This window comes from Heteronotia binoei, chromosome 5, assembly GCF_032191835.1.
Source record: "Heteronotia binoei isolate CCM8104 ecotype False Entrance Well chromosome 5, APGP_CSIRO_Hbin_v1, whole genome shotgun sequence".
Taxonomy (NCBI): Eukaryota; Metazoa; Chordata; class Lepidosauria; order Squamata; family Gekkonidae; genus Heteronotia; species Heteronotia binoei.
In genome coordinates this window covers 7,423,995-7,443,195 of record NC_083227.1, presented here as the reverse complement: position 1 = coordinate 7,443,195, position 19,201 = coordinate 7,423,995, and the positions used below count along the sequence as shown (strand labels likewise).

General features: G+C 48.0%; 3 protein-coding genes across 3 annotated transcripts in view; 1 reads left to right on the top strand and 2 right to left on the bottom strand.

The window, feature by feature from the left end:
• LOC132570933 (zinc finger protein 420-like) overlaps nt 1–254 on the bottom strand; it is a 55,978-nt gene extending 55,724 nt beyond the window's left edge. The window contains exon 1 of the mRNA XM_060237569.1: nt 237–254. Within this exon, the coding sequence (XP_060093552.1) occupies nt 237–254 (18 nt within the window). The remainder of the gene's footprint in view (nt 1–236) is intronic.
• LOC132572129 (zinc finger protein OZF-like) overlaps nt 1–19,201 on the top strand; it is a 1,123,325-nt gene that overhangs the window by 227,913 nt on the left and 876,211 nt on the right. The gene's annotated exons all lie outside the window — the stretch shown is intronic.
• LOC132570928 (zinc finger protein 709-like) overlaps nt 16,504–19,201 on the bottom strand; it is a 188,747-nt gene continuing 186,049 nt past the window's right edge. The window contains exon 6 of the mRNA XM_060237563.1: nt 16,504–16,712. Within this exon, the coding sequence (XP_060093546.1) occupies nt 16,504–16,712 (209 nt within the window). The remainder of the gene's footprint in view (nt 16,713–19,201) is intronic.

Genomic DNA, 19,201 nt, shown 5'->3' with positions numbered 1-19,201 from the left:
CCTCTGCACCATCCCCCGCCAAGCTGCATCACTGCAGAGCTTTGATCTGTCAGGCCCAGAGCCAAGGAAAGACAATTAGAGTTCAAGATCTTCATTCAGCTTCCCGGGCATACACACGCATTGTCAGAACTGACGCTCCCACCTTATCAACCTTTACCCAAGCGGTTACAATTCAAGCCAAGCGCGCCAAGCAAAAAGCGGGGAATTTGCGTGGGGTTTTGCTACAATACAGTTACCCGTTTCTGGGCCGCCATCTCCTCCTGTTCCGTGGCCTTGGCCACATAGCAACTGCCCAGCTCCCAGACAGAGCATCCTGCCTTCAGAGAAGCAATAAGAAGTGACCACTTCAAAGCAAGCAAAGCATTCAAGCATGGCATTGTATAATAGGATGCATATGGTAAGAGGAACTATATGGAGTGACTCTTGACACGGTCGGTGAGGGCAGCCAAGCAGAAGGGAAACCAGGAAGCCTTTGTCGTGTCTCTGCAGCTCGGAAAGGGTTAAAGCAGCAGAGCTGTTTGCTAGAAAGGCTGAACAAGGAGTGGGAGGAAGGGCTCTGTGGTCTTCCCTTCCCAGGTTCCACCCCCCCCCCCCCCCAGAAATTCCCCACCAACTTAGCACAGCCCTGGTTTGGCATGCATGATCCCCGCCTCCCTCCCTCAGTCTAAAAGCTTATCTCCCCCCCCCCCCCCTTCTTTCACGTGGTTTACTTTTAAGTAAACTTCTCCAGACTCCAGCTGTGCTTTGCTCCGCTGCAGCTTCTGTACAGCCCCCCTCCTCTTTTTTCCCCAGTTTGGATGCAAACCCCTTCCCAGGCGCATGCGTGCACAGGCAAGGAAGGAAGGAAAGAAAGAAGAGCCCCTCCTCTTCTCCGATCTCCCCGCCCCCTGAATTCCCTGCTGGGCCTCTCCAGCCAATGGCTTTGTGGCGTTAACCCTTTCGGCGCTGCAGAGGAAAGCAACGTGTGCTCTCGTGTTCTCTCCAGGAGGAGCCAGGCTGCCGTCTGCAATGCTGCTCCGTGGGACTTCTCGGGAGTAATTCTGCACGGGGTTGCATGCCCGCACGATTCAGGAAAAGGAAGCTGAGCCCGAGCAGCTCCTTAGAAGAAGGGCCGTAGAAGAACTGGATTGGGGGAGAGGAGGCTGCAGAGACTTACTGTGAAATAGATCCAGGCGGGCAGCCGTGTTGGTGTGAAGCAGTTGAACAAAGCAGGAGTCAAGTGTCGCTGTGCTGGATTCCTCGTCTGATGAAGCGTGCTTAAGAGAGCACCCGAAAGCTGACCTTCTAAATAAAAATTGGTTGGTCTGAAAGGTGCCTCTTGACTCTTCCTGTTAAATAGGCGAGGAAGCGTTTTTCTGTCCCCCCCCCCCACCAGACCTCAAATGCCACCGGAGATTGGGCGGGGGGGTAGAAGGCGGGGTATTATTCTTTGGCTGTTTTATCCCCCCATGATCAGGGGTTTCAACAGCTACAAGTAAGGGGGAGAAATATGAAGAGCACATGTGTTTGTGGAGGGGTTAACCCAGGAAGCATACAGGGGCACTACCATGAAGAAGATGATATTGGATTTATATCCCTCCCTTCACTCCGAAGACTCTCAGAGCTGCTCACAATCTCCTTTCCCTTCCTCCCCGACAACAAGCACCTGTGAGGTGGGTGGGGCTGAGAGGGCTCTCATAGCAGCTGCCCTTTCAAGGACAGAGGCTCAGAGCTGCCTACAATCTCCTTTCCCTTTCTCCCCCACAACAGACACCCTGTGAGGTGGGTGGGGCTGAGAGGGCTCTCACAGCAGCTGCCTTTTCAAGGACAGAGGCTCAGAGCTGCCTACAATCTCCTTTCCTTTCCTCCCCACAACAGACACCCTGTGAAGTGGGTGGGGCTGAGAGGGCTCTCACATTAGCTGCCCTTTCAAGGACAGAGGCTCAGAGCAGCCTACAATCTCCTTTCCCTTTCTCCACCACAACAGACACCCTGTGAGGTAGGTGGGGCTGAGAGAGCTATCACAACAGCTGCCCCTTCAAGGACAGAGGCTCAGAGCAGCCTACAATCTCCTTTCCCTTCCTCCCCCAAAACAGACACCCTGTGAGGTGGGTGGGGCTGAGAGAGCTATCACAGCAGCTGCCCCTTCAAGGACAGAGGCTCAGAGTGGCCTACAATCTCCTTTCCCTTCCTCCCCCACAACAGACACCATGTGAGGTGGGTGGGGCTGAGAGAGCTCTCACAGAAGCTGCCCTTTCAAGGACAGAGGCTCAGAGCGGCCTACAATCTCCTTTCGCTTCCTCCCCCACAACATGCACATGGTGAGGTGGGTGGGGCAGAGAGGGCTCTCACAGCAGCTGCCCTTTCAAGGACAGAGGCTCAGGGTGGCCTACAATCTCATTTCCCTTCTTCCCCCACAACAGACACCCTGTGAGGTGGGTGGGGCAGAGAGGGCTCTCACAGCAGCTGCCCTTTCAAGGACAGAGGCTCAGAGCGGCCTACAATCTCCTTTCCCTTCCTCCACCACAACAGACACAATGTGAGGTGGGTGCGGCTGAGAGGGCTCTCACAGCAGCTGCCCTTTCAAGGATGGAGTCTCAGAGCCGCCTACAATCTCCTTTTCCTTCCTCCCCCACAACAGACACCCTGTGAGGTGAGTGGGGCTGAGAGGGCTCTCACAGCAGCTTCCATTTCAAGGACAGAGATTCAGAGTGGCTCACAATCTCCTATATATCTTCTCCCCCACAATAGGCACCCTGTGAGGTGGGTGGGGCTGGGAGGGCGCTCCCAGAAGCTGCCCTTTCAAGGACAGAGGCTCAGAGCGGCCTACAATCTCCTTTCCCTTCCTCCCCCACAACAAGCACCCTGTGAGGTGGTTGGGGCTGAGAGGGCTGTCACAGCAGCTGCCCTTTCAAGGACAGAGGCTCGCAGCGGCCTACAATCTCCTTTCCCTTCCTCCCCCACAACAGACACGCTGTGAGATGGGTGGAACTGAAAGGGCTATCACAGCAGCTGCCCCTTCAAGGACAGAGGCTCACAGCGGGCTACAATCTCCTTTCCCTTCCTCCCCCACAACAGGCACCTTGTGAGGTGGGTGGGGCTGAGAGGGCTCTCACAGCAGCTGACCTTTCAAGGACAGAGGCTCAGAGCGGCCTTCCCTTCTTCCCCCACAACAGACACCCTGTGAGGTGGGTGGGGCTGAGAGGGTTCTCACAGCAGCTGCCCTTTCAAGGACAGAGGCTCAGAGTGGCCTACAATCTCCTTTCTCTTCTTCACCCACAACAGACCCCCTGTGAGGTGGGTGGGGCTGAGAGGGTTCTCACAGCAGCTGCCCTTTCAAGGACAGAGGCTCAGAGTGGCCTACAATCTCCTTTCCCTTCCTCCCCCACAACAGACATCCAGTCTCAGAGTGGCTCACAATCTCCTATATATCTTCTCTCCCACAGTTCCAATAATATGCTGTGGCTAATAGCCACTGATGGACCTCTGCTCCATATTTTTATCCAATCCCCTCTTGAAGCTGGCTATGCTTGTAGCCGCCAGCACATCTAGACCAGGATTGCTGAGGGATTGCGATTAGTGTGGGATCACTGTTAGAAAAGGAAGAGCCTGCCCATACCGTAGCTGAACAGCACCATAAAATGTTTTAATTGTAAAGTATTGTTTTGAATTGCGATTGTGGATGTTTGAACTAATTGTGAGCCATGCTGAGTCCACTTGCGGAGGAAAGGAAAGGTCCCCTGTGCAAGCACCAGTCGTTTCCGACTCTGGGGTGACGTTGCTTTCACAACGTTTTCACGGCAGACTTTTTACGGGGTGGTTTGCCATTGCCTTCCGCAGTCTTGCTGAGAGGGTGGGATAAAAATCTAAATAGATACGTACATAAACAAGCAAGCAAGCTGCAGAGTTTTGTGAGCAAAAAAATCTACTTTGTGAGCTACTGACAATAAAGTGGTGAGCGACTGCATAAATCGGTGTGCCTGAGTGTTTGTGTCCTTTGCAAGAGTTGTGCATTTCAGTTTCTCAGGCGGAAAACTATTCTGTTGTCTCCTTGGCACCACACAAGTTATCTTTGGTTTTTTACCATTCTATTCTTGTTCTGAATTGTCACTTTAATGGCCTTACCAACTGTTTTAATCCATTCTCAGGTATACGCATTGCCAGTTGCTAAATGCAACTTGACTCCAACTAGCCCTTGCTACTAACCTTTCTCTCCCCCCCCCTTCCACCGAGACGTAAAGCTTGAGAAAGTTCCGTTCACTGTACCTGAAGTAGTATGCATGTGCACACAGAGCGGTTAGCTGTAGTATTGCAGTCCAAGCTCTGTTCACGACCTGTGTTCGATCCCAGCAGAAGCTGGGTTCAGGTAGCCGGCTCAAGGTTGACTCAGTCATCCACCCTTCCGAGGTCAGTAAAATGAGTACCCAGCTTGCTGGGGGTAAAGTGTAGATGACTGGGGAAGGCAATGGCAAACAACTCTGGCAAGAAAATGTAGTGATTTGATGCCACCCCAGGAGTCAGTAACAACTAAGAGCTCGCACCTTTACCTTGAAAGCTGGATACCAAAATCACCTTAACTTTCAGCACTGGAGACACAGGCCTCTCTTCCCCCCTGTCCTGACACACACACAGCTCAAGACAGAAATATTACTTTCCTCTCCATTTCTTTTTTTTCTAAAGCTGCAACTCCCAGGACATGAAAACAACTTCCAAACAAAGGGTATTTTCTCCTCTGGGAAATTCCGGGTGGGGGAGGGGGCTTGAGGCACTTAATACACCCACACAGAGGATGTTTCTGATTCCCTTCATTTTGACTTCCTCCATGAATCTGGCTGATGTCCTTATAAAGCCACCTATGGCCAAAGTTTCCATCATAGAACTCTACAGCCTCTGAGCTGCTGTGTGAATTTAGAAAACACAGTTTTTTTGTGGGGGGGCTGAGGTTTCTACATTGACCTGTGGCAAACCAGAAATGTTCATTCACTCGATGTTTGTTTAAAAGGTAAAGGTAGTCCCCTGTGCATGCACCAGTCATTCCCGACTCTGGGGTAACCGCGTCACATTTTCATGGCAGACTTTAGGAACCGGTCAGGGTCAGCTTGGGAGGGCGACAGCTATAAATTTTTCCATGTCCCCTCCCCTCAGTCCGTCAGGCACACACACAGAAATCCTGTGAGAACTAAAGTAAACTAGGCACCAGACAGTTTAAACGTCAAAAACCAAATAAATATTTATTGGATTACAAAAGGCGAGAGGGGTAAAAATGTGCCTTCACTGTGCCTTCAGAGTTCACTTGCCATGGAGTTCCACGGCTTGGAGAAGGAAGGTGTTTAGAGTAGGGATGTGCATTCGGTTCGGCCGAACCGTATTTACAGCCGAATCAGCACTGATTCGGCTGTATGCGGAATAGGCTGCAGCCGATCCCCATAGGCGCCCATTATACGGCAGCCGAATACGGCTCGCCGTATACTTACGAATAGCTATTCATAAGTATACGGCTGTCAATTCAAAAGGCGGCAAAGTAGCTTCTGCAGCTTCAAAGGAGCTGCTTGCCTACTTTCGCGCCTTTAGTGGCCTCTTCCCGCCTTTCCCTGGGATCAGGGAGGGGGGGAGGGGGAAGAGGAGCCCCAGCAGCCAATCCAAAGCATGCATTTGCAAAATGCATTGCAAATGCATGCTTTGAAGGGCTTTTTAAGGAGTCTTCCTTCCTGACTGGACTGACTCCTCCATTGCTGCTGTGTAGTGTGTGTGAGAGATTGTGCAAAGGTCTGGCTGGCCATTGGCTTAAGGTGCTGCCTGCAGCTCTCTCACTCAGCCTTCCCCTGGACTAGAGAAGACAAGGTAAGACACTCTTGGGGTTCTTGTTTTTATTTATTGTTGGTAAAAGGACTTTTTAAAAAACTTAAGAGTCCCTTTACTTATCCAGATTTGGGTGGTGGTGGGGTAGCTTATTTGGGGGTTTCTGCTTGGGGAGGGGGCCTGGGGTGGGGGGGTTTGCCAATTTGCCCATATCTTAATTTAGTGAGAGGACTTTTAAAAGTGCAGTGTCCTTTTACTTCTCCTGATTTGGGTGGCTTGGATTTCTTGGGGTTAGGGTGAAGGGTTTTTTTTGGGGGGGAGGGGTTGGCAAAGTTCCTGTATTGTTAAAAGTTAATTTTTTACTGTTCTAAAAGTATTTAGTGTTTGATTTGTTGCTGCTGTGTTGTGCTGCTGCTGTTACTCTTTTCTTTGGGTTCTTGGGGGGGGGTGCTGTTTGGCCTAATTTCCATTGTTTAAAAGGCCACTTTTGTCCCCCTTTTCCTGGTTCTGGTTTTAGGGGGGGGGGGGTGTTGTTGACTTATTTGGCCTGAGCTTTCTTGTTGGTGAAAAGGCCACTTTTTAAACACTTGGCCTTTTGTGATTCTGTTTTGGTTTTTTTAAATTGCCTCTGGTTGGACTGGGGGTTGGTGAGGGTGTGTGTGGGCTGGGTCACTTTGTTTTTATAGAGTAGATTGTGTGTTCTGTGGCAGGGAAGCTGGCACCTGGGTGAGAGACCCAGAATCAGCAGGTTTGTTGTGGTTGGCCAGCTCTCCCCGTGTTGTTTGGGGCAGGGCTGGAGAGCTGGCATCTGTAGATTGTGTGTTCTGTGGCAGGGAAGCTTGCACCTGGGTGAGAGACCCAGAACCAGCAGGTTTGTTGTGGTTGGCCAGCTCTCCCCGTGTTGTTTGGGGCAGGGCTGGAGAGCTGGCATCTGGGTTTGCTGCAGCCAGGTCTGCAGAGCAGACCTTGAGCAGATTGTGTTTTGTGTGGCAGTGACGTTGGCAACTGGGTTTTATATTGCTTCCAGGCCTGCCCTGCAGGGTTCATAGAGTAGATAGAGGGATGTAGTGCATTTGGGTCCTATAGAGATTCTCTGATGTGGTTAGGTTTGGCTTTGGGTGCCCCAGGAATTGGACCCCCTGGTCCAATTTTTTTTGGCCTTGTGGGTTTTGTGTGGGACAGTGCCCTGAAGCTGCACAGCAGTTTGGGGGGCTCTCCTCAAAACCCCCTGCTCCCCAGAGCCACTTTTCCCACGACAATTACAGTGAGGAAGTGGCTAATTGGGCTTTCCCCATCATTGTTAGCAATGGGCCTTTTGGGGAGCCCAAAGACAGGGACCCCCTGGCCCAATCTTTTTGGGACTTGGGGGGGTTGGAGGGGAGAGTCCCCTGCAGGTCCCCTGCAAATTTGGGGGCTCTCCCTCAAACCCCCTGCCCCCCAGTAGCCTCTAATTATGCCCTATGTTGCCATTGATTTCAATGGCCCATAGGGTATAATGATGGAATAGGGGCACCCTCTTTGGGTGCCCCTGGAATGGGATCCCCTGGCCCAATCTTTTTGGGACTTGGGGGGGTTGGAGGGGAGAGTCCCCTGCAAATTTGGGGGCTCTATCTCAAACCCTCTCCCCTCCATGCGGCTTCAAATATACCCTATTTGCCATTGATTTCAATGGCCCATAGGGTATAATAGGGCCGTATATTCGGTAATAGCGGTGCATCTACCGTACATGCGGTATTCCAAATGCGGTATTCAGGAGTATACGGGGATTCCGAATCCCCCCCCCCCCCCCGTATACTTCCGAATCCGTGTCAATCCAATTTTTTTTTTTTTTACACATCCCTAGTTTAGAGGGACAGTCCCTTCGGGAGCTTTCTCCACCCTTGGGGAAAATGGAGGAGGAGGGCACCTCCTTCTTTAGATTCCATAGACTGGACTCCTGGTTCAACTTTTCATAAACTTGGGGGAGAGGGTTTGAGAAAAGGCACAAACGTGATGGAGCAAATTTGGTACCAATGCCTTAAAAAACAGCCCCTCTCCCAGAGTGCCAGATATCCCTGGATCAATTCTCCGTCGTACGTGATGTGGCCCATTGAACTTACTAAGCTGTTTGGTTAGGGAACACAACCTGTTTCTTTCAGCCTGAATTAATCCAACTGGCAGAATGTTTTTGGCTTCAGAATAGTGAAACCCAAAAAAAACTTCCCAACAGGCTGGACTAGGGAGCCATTAGGGTTGAGATATGCCTCTCTAGAACTGCTTCTCAGATGAAATGTTTGTGAATTAAGGATGCCAGCTGGTCAAACTATAGTTATACACGCAGCAGAGAGCCTGTAGATGTCTGTTTCCCTCAAATTGTCTGTTCCTTTATAGGATCTGGGAAAGGAACTGTTCTCACCAGTTTTGAAGTTGTCAAGAGTTAGACTGACAGATAACCGGAAGTAGGAAGTTTCCAGAGGAGGGGAACCAGAAAAGACTGAATCTCTTTTCACAATCTAAGCCAGGGGTGGCCAACAGTAGCTCTCCAGAAGTTTTTTGCCTCCAACTCCCATCAGTCCCAGCCATTGGCCATGCTGGCTGGGGCTGATGGGAATTGGAGGAAAAAAACATCTGGAGAGCCACGGTTGGTCACCCCTGATCTAAGCAATCAAACATTTCTCTCCCCATGTGTGTGTTCTTTGATGCAGGTGAAGAGTGCCATTCATTGGGATAGTGTCTTTGTGTCATGAAAGCCTCCCTGGGGTTACTCGCGAGCCCGGGTGTAGTGGAGCTGCGACTGGATGTTGCACGTTCAAAAGGTTCTACCTGTGTGGATCTTTTTATGCTATTGAAGATTCCCCATCTCCCTGAATCTCTTTCCACACTCGGAGCTTTTAATAACATTTATTTTATTTTTTTATTTAATTTAGGATTTATATCCCGCCCTTCCCACAAGTGGCTCAGGGCGGCTTCCAACAATTAGTCGAACATAAAAATTGAACAATATTTAAATATGTAAACAGTTAAACATTTAAAACAGATAAAACCTTAAAAACTAATAAACAATCCAAATATATATAAAACAGGAGTCTGGCAAGCTACATTGAGTTCTCATCTTAGCTAGGTGTAAGCTAGCCGGAATTTCTCCCCTGTGAGGCTTCTCTGATGCTGTTGAAGATGGCCACTCTGACTGAATCTCTTTCCATACTCCAGTGGTTAAAACAATTTTATTTGGTAACATATGGTAACAAATTATATTTCTTGCATCATTAATAACTTCTTTTATCTATCCCTATATATTAATTTCTACCCACCCATCCCCCCATTACTTGACCCCCGCCGGTTTTATTTACTTAAAGTACTAATGTTTAAAGGTACCCTTAACTAATAAAAACAAAAATTAATAATATTCTTTTTTCTAAGACATAATCATTATCAAAAATTGTCCAATGTCCTTTTATTTTCCACTCTTTTTCTACATATCTTCTGAACTTTTTCCACTCTATCTTAAAAACTTCTAAATCATAGTGACAAGCATGTCTAATTTTGATCTATAATCAATGAATTTAGGGCCCTGCCAGAAATTGGGCCTGGAGAATATCAGGGAAGACCTGAGCCTGAGGATTTGAAATTCTTTCTTGTTTATTACCCTGCTGTATAACCGTTTCTTAGATGTAGCGAGGAGGGAACCAAGTAATCAGTGCCTTCCCAGGGAACTGCTAAAGGGAGTATCGGCCATCTGTGCCGAGCAAGGTCGGAGTTCGCTATCACCCTGGGAATGTGAATAGTTTTGACACTATTGGTGTGAACGCTCTCATCCCATTCCCCCTCCCTTGGAATTCTTGTTTACATAGATACAATAAAAGTATTGTATCTATGTAACAGTTTCATTCTTCTCAAAAAATGGCTTTGGCCAAGGTATCGGTCTATCAATAAACGTAGTATTTGTTTCAAAATCGACTCGTCATTGAACCCACATGATTTGACATTTTGAGAAGAATCCAATTAAGGAGTTTAACCGCCTTGGCTACCTTATAACCTGATGGCCGAAAGGATTCTAGGAGCTGGTGAATTCCCAGAGCCCGACAAGGGGGTACCCGCACTGGTCCCTCCGTGGCACGTTCTGGACGCGAGAAGAGGCCCGAGTTTGCCTCTCCACATCCAACAGCTGCTGGTCACCCCCCCGACAGTGGCAGCCGCGAACCTCGACAACACGATGGACGAGGCCCCGGTGTGCAGGGAGGCCATCCCCACCAGACACATGCGGAAGATGAAGATGACCAAGGAGGGGGGTGGCCAAATGGACAATCCTGGCAACCCAGGCAACCCCAGACCGGGAGAGCCGGAGGAGATCAACAACATTCTCGTCACTCCCACACCGAACCCCAATACTGCACAGGACGGGGAGGAACCGGAGATCCCAGGTGGAAGGGTTCTGGATACTCCAGCTCCGAAAGAGGAGGACGAGATAGTGCGTGAATTTCGAGCGATGGTCCGGACAGAGGTGGAAGACGTCATCAAAGGACTGCGAGATGAGATGCAGGTGATGACCACCCGAATGGCGGGGGAATTTAACAGACAGCTGAACAGAGCATTAGGTGTGCCTGGGTCTAGGAGAGCTCTCCAACTTCCCCCAGACCGGCCCCCTGCCGCCCCGCCGGCCGTGCCGCCCGCCCCACGCCCTCCAGCTCCAGCCTCACAGCTGGCACTGCCACCGCAACCGGCGGCGCCCGATGCCCAGAGATGGAGGTCAGGGACGGGAGTTAGAAGCTACCTTCGACGGAGATCCGGAGGAAGCTGAGTATTTCACGATCCAAGCCAATAGTTACATGCACTATTGGGGGAACACATTCCCTGATGAGTTTAGTAGGGTTGACTACCTTGGATCGAAGCTGAAGGGAGCGGCCAGAAGATGGTACATGAGCTTGTACGAAGCCATGAGTCCGGAGTTGGACTATGTCAATATGTTCCTACAGGCTCTGATGGCTCAGTATGAAGACCCCCTTCAGGAGACCTGAGCATTGGCCGCCTTACGGGACATGCAACAGGGGTCGAAGTCGATCCGAGAGTATGCTGCTGAATTTAAGGCTAATACAGCGAAAATAAGGGGCTGGAGTGAACTCATGAAAATTGAACACTTCACCCGGGGGCTGAATGCGGGTATCCTCGATTGGGCCCTCACCCAAGCGAGACCCACAACTTTAGTGGGCTGGGTCCAATTGGCGGGCGAAGTGGAGACCAACATGAAACGGGTGGCCATGCAGCGTCAACATCAGAGCAGCAAATCGAGCCGCGAAGCGAAGTCCGAAGGGAAAGCTGAGGTGAAGAAACCCCAAGGGTGGGAAGTGAAGGGAAGACCGTGGGGCCCCGCAAATGCTTCAGACGCGGGGACCCCAACCACTTGGCCAGCAGTTGTCCAAACCCTCTCCGAATGCCGTCATTGGGCTCGAAGACCAGCACCACTGCACCCAAGAAGACCCTGGGCTGCCCTAAGGAAGCGGCCAAAAGTAGCGCGGTGGCTGTGACGGAGCCAGAGGATGACCCCCTTCCCGTGGACGAGCTGAGTGAGTTGGCGTGGCTGGATGAGCCATCGGGAAACGAGGATGACCTGCTCTAATGGGTGCCACTCAGGTCACCGAGGAACCGGCACCACTCAGGGTGAGACTAATGGGATCACTATATCTTGTACCTGTTATACTGTTAAACCCTAACCTCAAAAGATTTGTGCAGGTGAAAGTCTTGATCAACTCAGGGTGTAACAGGGACATTATTACCTCAAAGCTGGTGGACGCTTTGGGATTAGCTACCACAGCCTTGCCCTTCCCCATCCAATTCAAACAAATGGATGGGTCGGTTATGTGGGGGGAGCCATGCGTATCCACAACCCAACTAGTGCCTGTGGGGATTGAGGAACATTGGGACCTAGAGGCTTTCGTAATCGCCCCTCCTTCCTCCTATGACATGGTACTAGGAGTAGGGTGGCTAGCCAAACACGAACCGAGTATACGGTGGGGAGATCAAACAATAAACTTTGTTGACCCGCTTTGCAGAAAGCATCTTTGGAATATTGATTGGGGGCCCCAGCCGCCTCCCAGGAAGGAGAAAGTCTGTTTAACTTTAGAAGAAGTCCCGGCGGTCCCTAAAGCCTACCAGGACTTAATGGGGGTGTTTAGTCCCCCACCGAAGCACAGATTGCACCATTGAACTGATACTGGGGCAAACACTGTCTAAGGCGAAGCTGTATTCGATGGGGTGGGCCAAGAAGGTGGAATTACAAAAATTCCTAGACAAGAATTTAAAACAAGGGTTCATTAGACCCTCGACGGCCCCCCATGCAGCCCCCGTCCTGTTTAGGAAGAAGGACGGTTCGCTCTGGCTTTGCACGGACTTTCGCGGGATTAATGGGATTTCAACCTCAAACGCCTATTGCATCCCCCTCATCAAGGATCTATTGAGTACGGTGTCTGAGGGGAAAATCTTCACCAAGTTGGACTTAAGGGATGCGCATTAAAAAAGGGGACGAATGGAAAACCTCTTTTAATACCCCCATGGGACAATTTGAGTACTTGGTGATGCCGTTTGGGTTGCAAGGAGCACAGGGGTGTTCATGAACTTTATCAATGATGTGTTGAGAAAATTTTTGTTCAAAGGAGTGGTGGTGTACTTGGACGACATAATTATTTATTCACAAAATGAGAAATCCCATGTGAAATTAGTGAGGGAGGTATTGAGCACTCTGTTGGAGCACAAGTTGTATGCTAAATTGTCTAAATGCGAGTTCCACAAAACGGAGTTAGACTATCTGGGATTCAGAGTCTCCGCTCAGGGGCTGGCCATGGATCCGGCTAAGGTGCAAGCCTTCTTGGATTGGGCTCCCCCGAGGACACATAGACAGCTACAATCCTTCCTCGGATTCGCAAATTTTTATAGGACTTTCATAGCCGGATTCGCCCAAATCATGCTTCCCCTGAGTTGTTAAAAACACGGGGGAAGGGCCCAGAGGCAAAGAAGCCGGGGGCCCGTTTGAATTGGACACCGAAGTGCCAGGTGGCCTTCGACAAACTAAAACAACTATTTACTACCGAGCTGGTCTTAAGTCACCCGAATGAGCTGAGACCCTTCATTGTGCAAAGCGACGCCTCCGATGTAGCCATCAGAGCCATTCTCATGCAAAAAGATGAGGAAGGGGGGTTACGACCCTGCACGTACATCTCTAAAAAGTTCTCACAAGAACAAAGGAATTGGTCAGTATGGTACAAAGAGGCCTTTGCTGTAACTTATGCCTTAAAGACCTGGCAGTCCTGGTTGGAAGGAGCAAAAATCCTGTTTGAGATTTGGACGGATCACAAAAATTTGGAAGCGCTCACGGGGAGACGGAAGCTGAGCGAGAAACAAATTAGATGGGCGGGCTTCTTCTCCAAATTTGACTTTGTGCTGAAACACATTCCTAGAACTAAGAATTTTTAGCAGACGCCCTGTCTTGCTTACCTCAGCATAACAGTCAAAAGGAGGAAGTAATAGACTCGTTGGTACCCCCCACTACAGTGGCAGCAACTGTGACCACTCGGTCAAAAACCAAACTCCGCCGCAGTGGGTGGGCAGAGGAGCGAATGGTCATAGAAACGGAATTGGAGGGGGAGAAATGACCAGAGGGAGTACAGAAAAGGGAGGATGGGTTATGGTACAAAGGAGAGAAAGTGTACGTCCCGAACAACATGAGGTCGGAAGTCCTACAATACTGTCACTCTAACAAATTGGCGGGGCATTTTGGGTATGTGAAAACACTCCACTTAATTAGCAGACAGTTCTGGTGGCCGCCACTGAAAAAGGACGTGTCCGACTTTGTGGCTTCGTGCCCCATCTGCTTAATGGCCAAACGGAGGGGTGGAAAGCCGCCCGGATTACTGAAACTGCTGGAAACGGCTACTCGACCCTGGTCGGTGGTATCAATGGATTTCATAGTTGAATTACTACCCTCCCAAGGGAAAACAGTAATCCTGGTGGTGGTAGACACTTTCTCCAAACAGGCTCACTTTATCCCCTGCTCGCAATTGCCCACAGCCAAGTGGCTAGCTTATCTTTTCTTCCACCACGTGGTCACTCATTTCCTGACAAGGTAATTAGTGACGGGGGCCACAGTTCGTTGCCAACATTTGGTGGGAGTTCTGTAAATTGGCAGGAGTCAAGCAGGGATTGAGTTCAGCCTACCACCCCCAGACGGATGGACAGACGGAACGCATGAATGCCTTGTTGGAACAATACTTGCGATGTTATGTAAATCACCAACAGTCAAACTGGATAGACTTATTACCCTTCGCAGAGTATGGCTACAACAACAGTGTGCACAGCTCAACCAGGGCTTCCAAATTTCAGATTGTCAACGGGTATGAAGGGAAGCCTGTACCTTTGCTGCCGGGGGTGGGGGGGAGAGACCTCAAGAGCCCACCTCGTTCGAACAATGGTGGGGCAAACTGGGAGACAGTTGGAAAGGGATTCAAGAGAATTTGGAAACATCCAAGGAGGCCTATAAGAAGCAATATGATAAGTCACATGTACCAGCATGGGACTTCAAAGTAGGGGACTCAGTGTTTGTGTCAACCAAAAACCTCCCACTGAACCAACCTTCCAAGAAATTGGCGTGCTGGTTTCTGGGTCCCTTTAAGATCAAACTGGTGATAAATAAAGTCACGGTAGAATTGGAACTGCCCAAAATGTTTAGTAAAGTACATCCTGTCTTTCATTGCAGTCTGCTGAGAAGAGACCCCAGTGCATCCCCATGGCACCCTCAATCGTCTGCACCGCATCCTATTCAGATTGGGAACCAAAGTCACCATGAGGTGCAGGAGATCCTGGACTCCAAAATGAGACACGGGACTTTGTACTATCTAATTAAATGGAAATACTTTCCCCCTAGCGAAAATGGGTAGCCCAAAAGGATGTATTAGCCCCAGATTTAGTTAGCAAATTCCATCGTAAATTTCGCGACAAACCCCGAAAGGGAGCTTAAGGGGGGCAGTATGTCAAGCATGTCTAATTTTGATCTATAATCAATGAATTTAGGGCCCTGCCAGAGACTGGGCCTGGAGAATATCAGGGAATACCTGAGCCTGAGGGTTTGTTATTCTTTCTTGTTTATTACCCTGCTGTATAACCGTTTCTTAGATGTAGCAAGGAGGGAACCAAGTAATCAGTGCCTTCCCAGGGAACTGCTAAAGGGCGTATCGGCCATCTGTGCTGAGCAAGGTCGGAGTTCGCTATCACCCTGGGAAAGTGAATAGTTTTGACACTATTGGTGTGAACGCTCTCATCCCATTCTCCCTCCCTTGGAATTCTTTTGATATAGTCCTTAAAAGTATTGTATCTATGTAACAGTTTCATTCTTCTCAAAAAATGGCTTTGGCCAGGGTATCGGTCTATCAATAAACGTAGTCTTTGTTTCAAAATCGACTCGTCATTGAACCCGCATGCTTGACACATAGTCTTTCAAAATTCTTGTTAATTTGTCCATTTCACTCCATGTCATAACTTTTACAATCCAATCCCATTTCTCTGGTGTTTTTTCTTGCTTCCACAAGAAATATAATGTCTTAGCAGCTGAAAGCATAGTTCTATCTTCTTTTGGAAATTTTTCCATTTGTAATCCCAACAGAAAAGTCTCTGCAACTTTCTTAAATTCATATCCCAAGATCCTAGAAATTTCTTGTTGAATCATCTGCCAATACTTTTTTGCTCTTTCACAAGTCCACCACATATGGTAGAAAGAACCTTCATGTTTTTTACATATCCAACATCTGTCTGGCATCTTATTATTAATCTTTGCCAATTTCTTAGGAGTCATATACTATCTATACATCATTTTAAAACAGTTCTCTTTAATACTATGACAAGTCGAAAGCTTCATAGAGTTCTTCCACAAATATTCCCAAGCTTCCACCTGTATTTCTTTATTTACATTAATTGCCCACAATTATTTGAGATTTCACTACTTCATCTTCCGTAGACAATTTTAAAAGTAATTTCTATAATTTTGAAATTAATTTTTCGTTGTCTCTTTCCATACTCTGAGCACTCAAAAGCTTTCCCCCGTGTGGGTTCTCTGATGATACTGAAAATTGCCACTCATACTGAATCTCTTTGCACATTCTGAGCATTCGAACGCTTTCTCCCCTGTATGGATTCTATAATGGTGTTGAAGATAGTCACTCGTACACTATTTTTCCCCACACTCTGAGCATTCAAAAGGTTTCTCCCCTGTGTGGGTTCTCTGATGTGTTTGTAGACTGCTACATGTACGAAATCTCTTTCCACACTCTGAACATTCAAAAGGTTTCTCCCCTGTGTGGGTTCTCTGATGCTGTTGAAGATGGCCACTCTGACTAAATCTCTTTCCACACTCTGAACATTCAAAAGGTTTCTCCCCTGTGTGGATTCTATAATGTTGTTGAAGATAGTCACTCGTACAGTATTTTTTCCCACACTCTGAGCATTCAAAAGGTTTCTCCCCTGTGTGGGTTCTCTGATGCTGTTGAAGATGGCCACTCTGACTAAATCTCTTTCCACACTCTGAGCATTCAAAAGGTTTCTCCCCTTTGTGTGTTCTCTGATGACGTTGAAGATCACCACTCTGAATGAATCTCTTTCCACACTCTGAGCATTCAAATGGTTTTACCCCTGTGTGGGTTCCCTGATGATGATGAAGACTGCCACTCCAGCTGAATCTCTCTCCACACTCTGAGCATTCAAAAGGTTTTACCCCTGTGTGGGTTCCCTGATGACGATGAAGAATGCCACTCCGGCTGAATCTCTTTCCACACTCTGAGCATTCAAAAGGTTTCTCCCCTGTGTGGGTTCTCTGATGACGTTGAAGATTGCCACTCTGACTGAATCTTTTTCCACACTCCGAGCATTCAAAAGGTTTCTCCCCTGTGTGCATTTTCTGATGCTGTTGAAGATGGCCACTCCAGCTGAATCTCTTTCCACACTCTGAGCATTCAAAAGTTTTTACCCCTGTGTGGATTTCCTGATGACGATGAAGATTGCCACTCCAGCTAAATCTTTTTCCACACTCTGAGCATTCAAAAGGTTTTTCCCCTGTGTGGGTTTTCTGATGCTGTTGAAGACTGCCCCTGTGACTGAATGTCTTTCCACACTCTGCACATTCAAAAGGTTTCTCCCCTGTGTGGGTTTTCTGATGCTGTTGAAGATGGCCACTCTGATTGAATCTCTTTCCACACTCTGCACATTCAAAAGGTTTCTCCCCTGTGTGGGTTCTCTGATGACACTGAAGGTCGCTACTCTGACTGAATCTCTTTCCACACTCTGAACATTCAAAAGGTTTCTCCCCTGTGTGGGTTTTCTGATGCTGTTGAAGATAGCCACTCTGATTGAATCTTTTCCCACACTCTGCGCATTCAAAAGGTTTTACCCCTGTGTGGGTTCCCTGATGACGATTAAGATGACCACTCCAGCTGAATCTTTTCCCACACTCTGAGCATTCAAAAGGTTTCTCCCCTGTGTGGGTTTTCTGATGCTGTTTAAGACTGCCCCTCTGACTGAATTTATTTCCACACTCTGCACATTCAAAAGGTTTCTCCCCTGTGTGGGTTTTCTGATGCTGTTGAAGATGGCCACTCTGAATGAACCTCTTTCCACACTCTGCACATTCAAAAGGTTTCTCCCCTGTGTGGGTTCTCTGATGACATTGAAGTTCGCTACTCTGACTGAATCTCTTTCCACACTCTGAGCATTCAAAAGGTTTCTCCCCTCTGTGGGCTTTCTGATGATGCTGAAGACTGCTGCTTGTACTGAATCTCTTTTCATAATCTGAGCATTCAAAAGGCTTCTCTGTTGTGTGTGGTTTTTCATGCTGTTGAAGATTGCCACTGAGAGTGAATTTATTTCTGCTCTCTGAGAATTCAGAAGGTTTCTCCTCTATCTTTATTCTTTGGTGCACAAGAAGCTGTGATCTATTTTGGAAATACTTTTCACACTTAATGGATTTACATGCCTTCTTTATCCTGGGCTTTGGAAAATGTACACTCTGCTGTATTCCATCATGCTTGTCAACCATGCTTGTCTTTATTCTTTGATTTCTGACATTTTCGTTCATGTTTTCATGTTTAACTCTATCTGGCATTTGCTGATGAACTTGTTCACTCTCCTCATTCCTCTGCTCATCCTTTGCTGATATAAAGAGAGAGATTCTGTTAGCACATGGGAAGGCTGGAAAGATCCAAAGGCATCTATGTGACTATAGGAGGAAAGGATTGATGGCCCTTTGGCTTCATCCAGCTAGACTGATCTTAACCACCCCTCTGCCTTCCCCCAAGAATATCTAGTATTTAAGGAGGCCTCCCCCACCCATGAAGAACTTGCTTAATTCTTGCCTAGAATGAGCTTCTGAGCCTCCAGATTGAGGCCTCCCTCCCTCCTTACTCACTGGCCTGTAGGATTGTACCAAACTAAATGTAGCACAGAAGGAAATCAGGAATCTTGTGGTTATTTCTGGCGTGTTCCCTTGACATAATAACAGTGAAGTCACTCACTCTGAACCAGCTCAATTGGAAAGGAAATATGCTCTTGGGATCCTCTAGAAGAACTCTGCAACATTTCTTCAAATGCAAGGCCATTCTCTTTCTTCACCATAGTTTCTCTTATACTTCTGGCTTCTTTTCCAGAGAGAGAGGGAGACAGAGAGAGAGAAAGTGATCATTCTTAACATGGGGAAGGAAAGAAATAAAAAACTAAAAATTCTTTTTGAAGGTCAGCACCACAATCTAGACCAAAGCCCAGAATCTGAACCAATATATGTGGAATAGATCTGTGAGGCAAAGAATCCTAGCTCTCCGAAGGGTTACAGAGTTTATTAAGTGGTCTGGTGTGACTTGTGGGTATTCATATTTGAGTCTGCCTGCAGCTAACATCATCGTTTTTTTCAAGGCCAGATCCCAGAATGTGGTCCTTGGTTAATTGTGAGAACTTGTATCCAGTTCTGCAAACAGGAGGGGGAGGGGATAAGGATGCTGCTGACATCCTCTGGAAAGTTCCAACCACCAGGACCTTTAATTGACCCTAAAGAGGCAGAAACTATAATATGGGAATAGAGGAGAGGGAAGCCAGGCTAACTGTATGCTCATGCCAGGCTAGTACACTTGAGATTTTCTTGATGCATCGTGATGAATAGTTCTCCCTAGAGTAATTTAGGCTACAGTTCAAATTCTTGGCTGAACAGAAGAAAAGGGGAGTGATTTTCTATATTAAACAAGAATTGGAGCTGAAATTAGTGTTTAAAGATAAAGATGGAAGATTTGTAGTGGTAGAAATAATATTAAATGCAAAACCCCCGTTGTTATTAGGACTGTATGCACCAAATGGTGTAAAAGATGCTTTTAAAAAAGACATTATACAACAATTTGATGACCAAGTTTTGATAATGGGGGACTTCAAT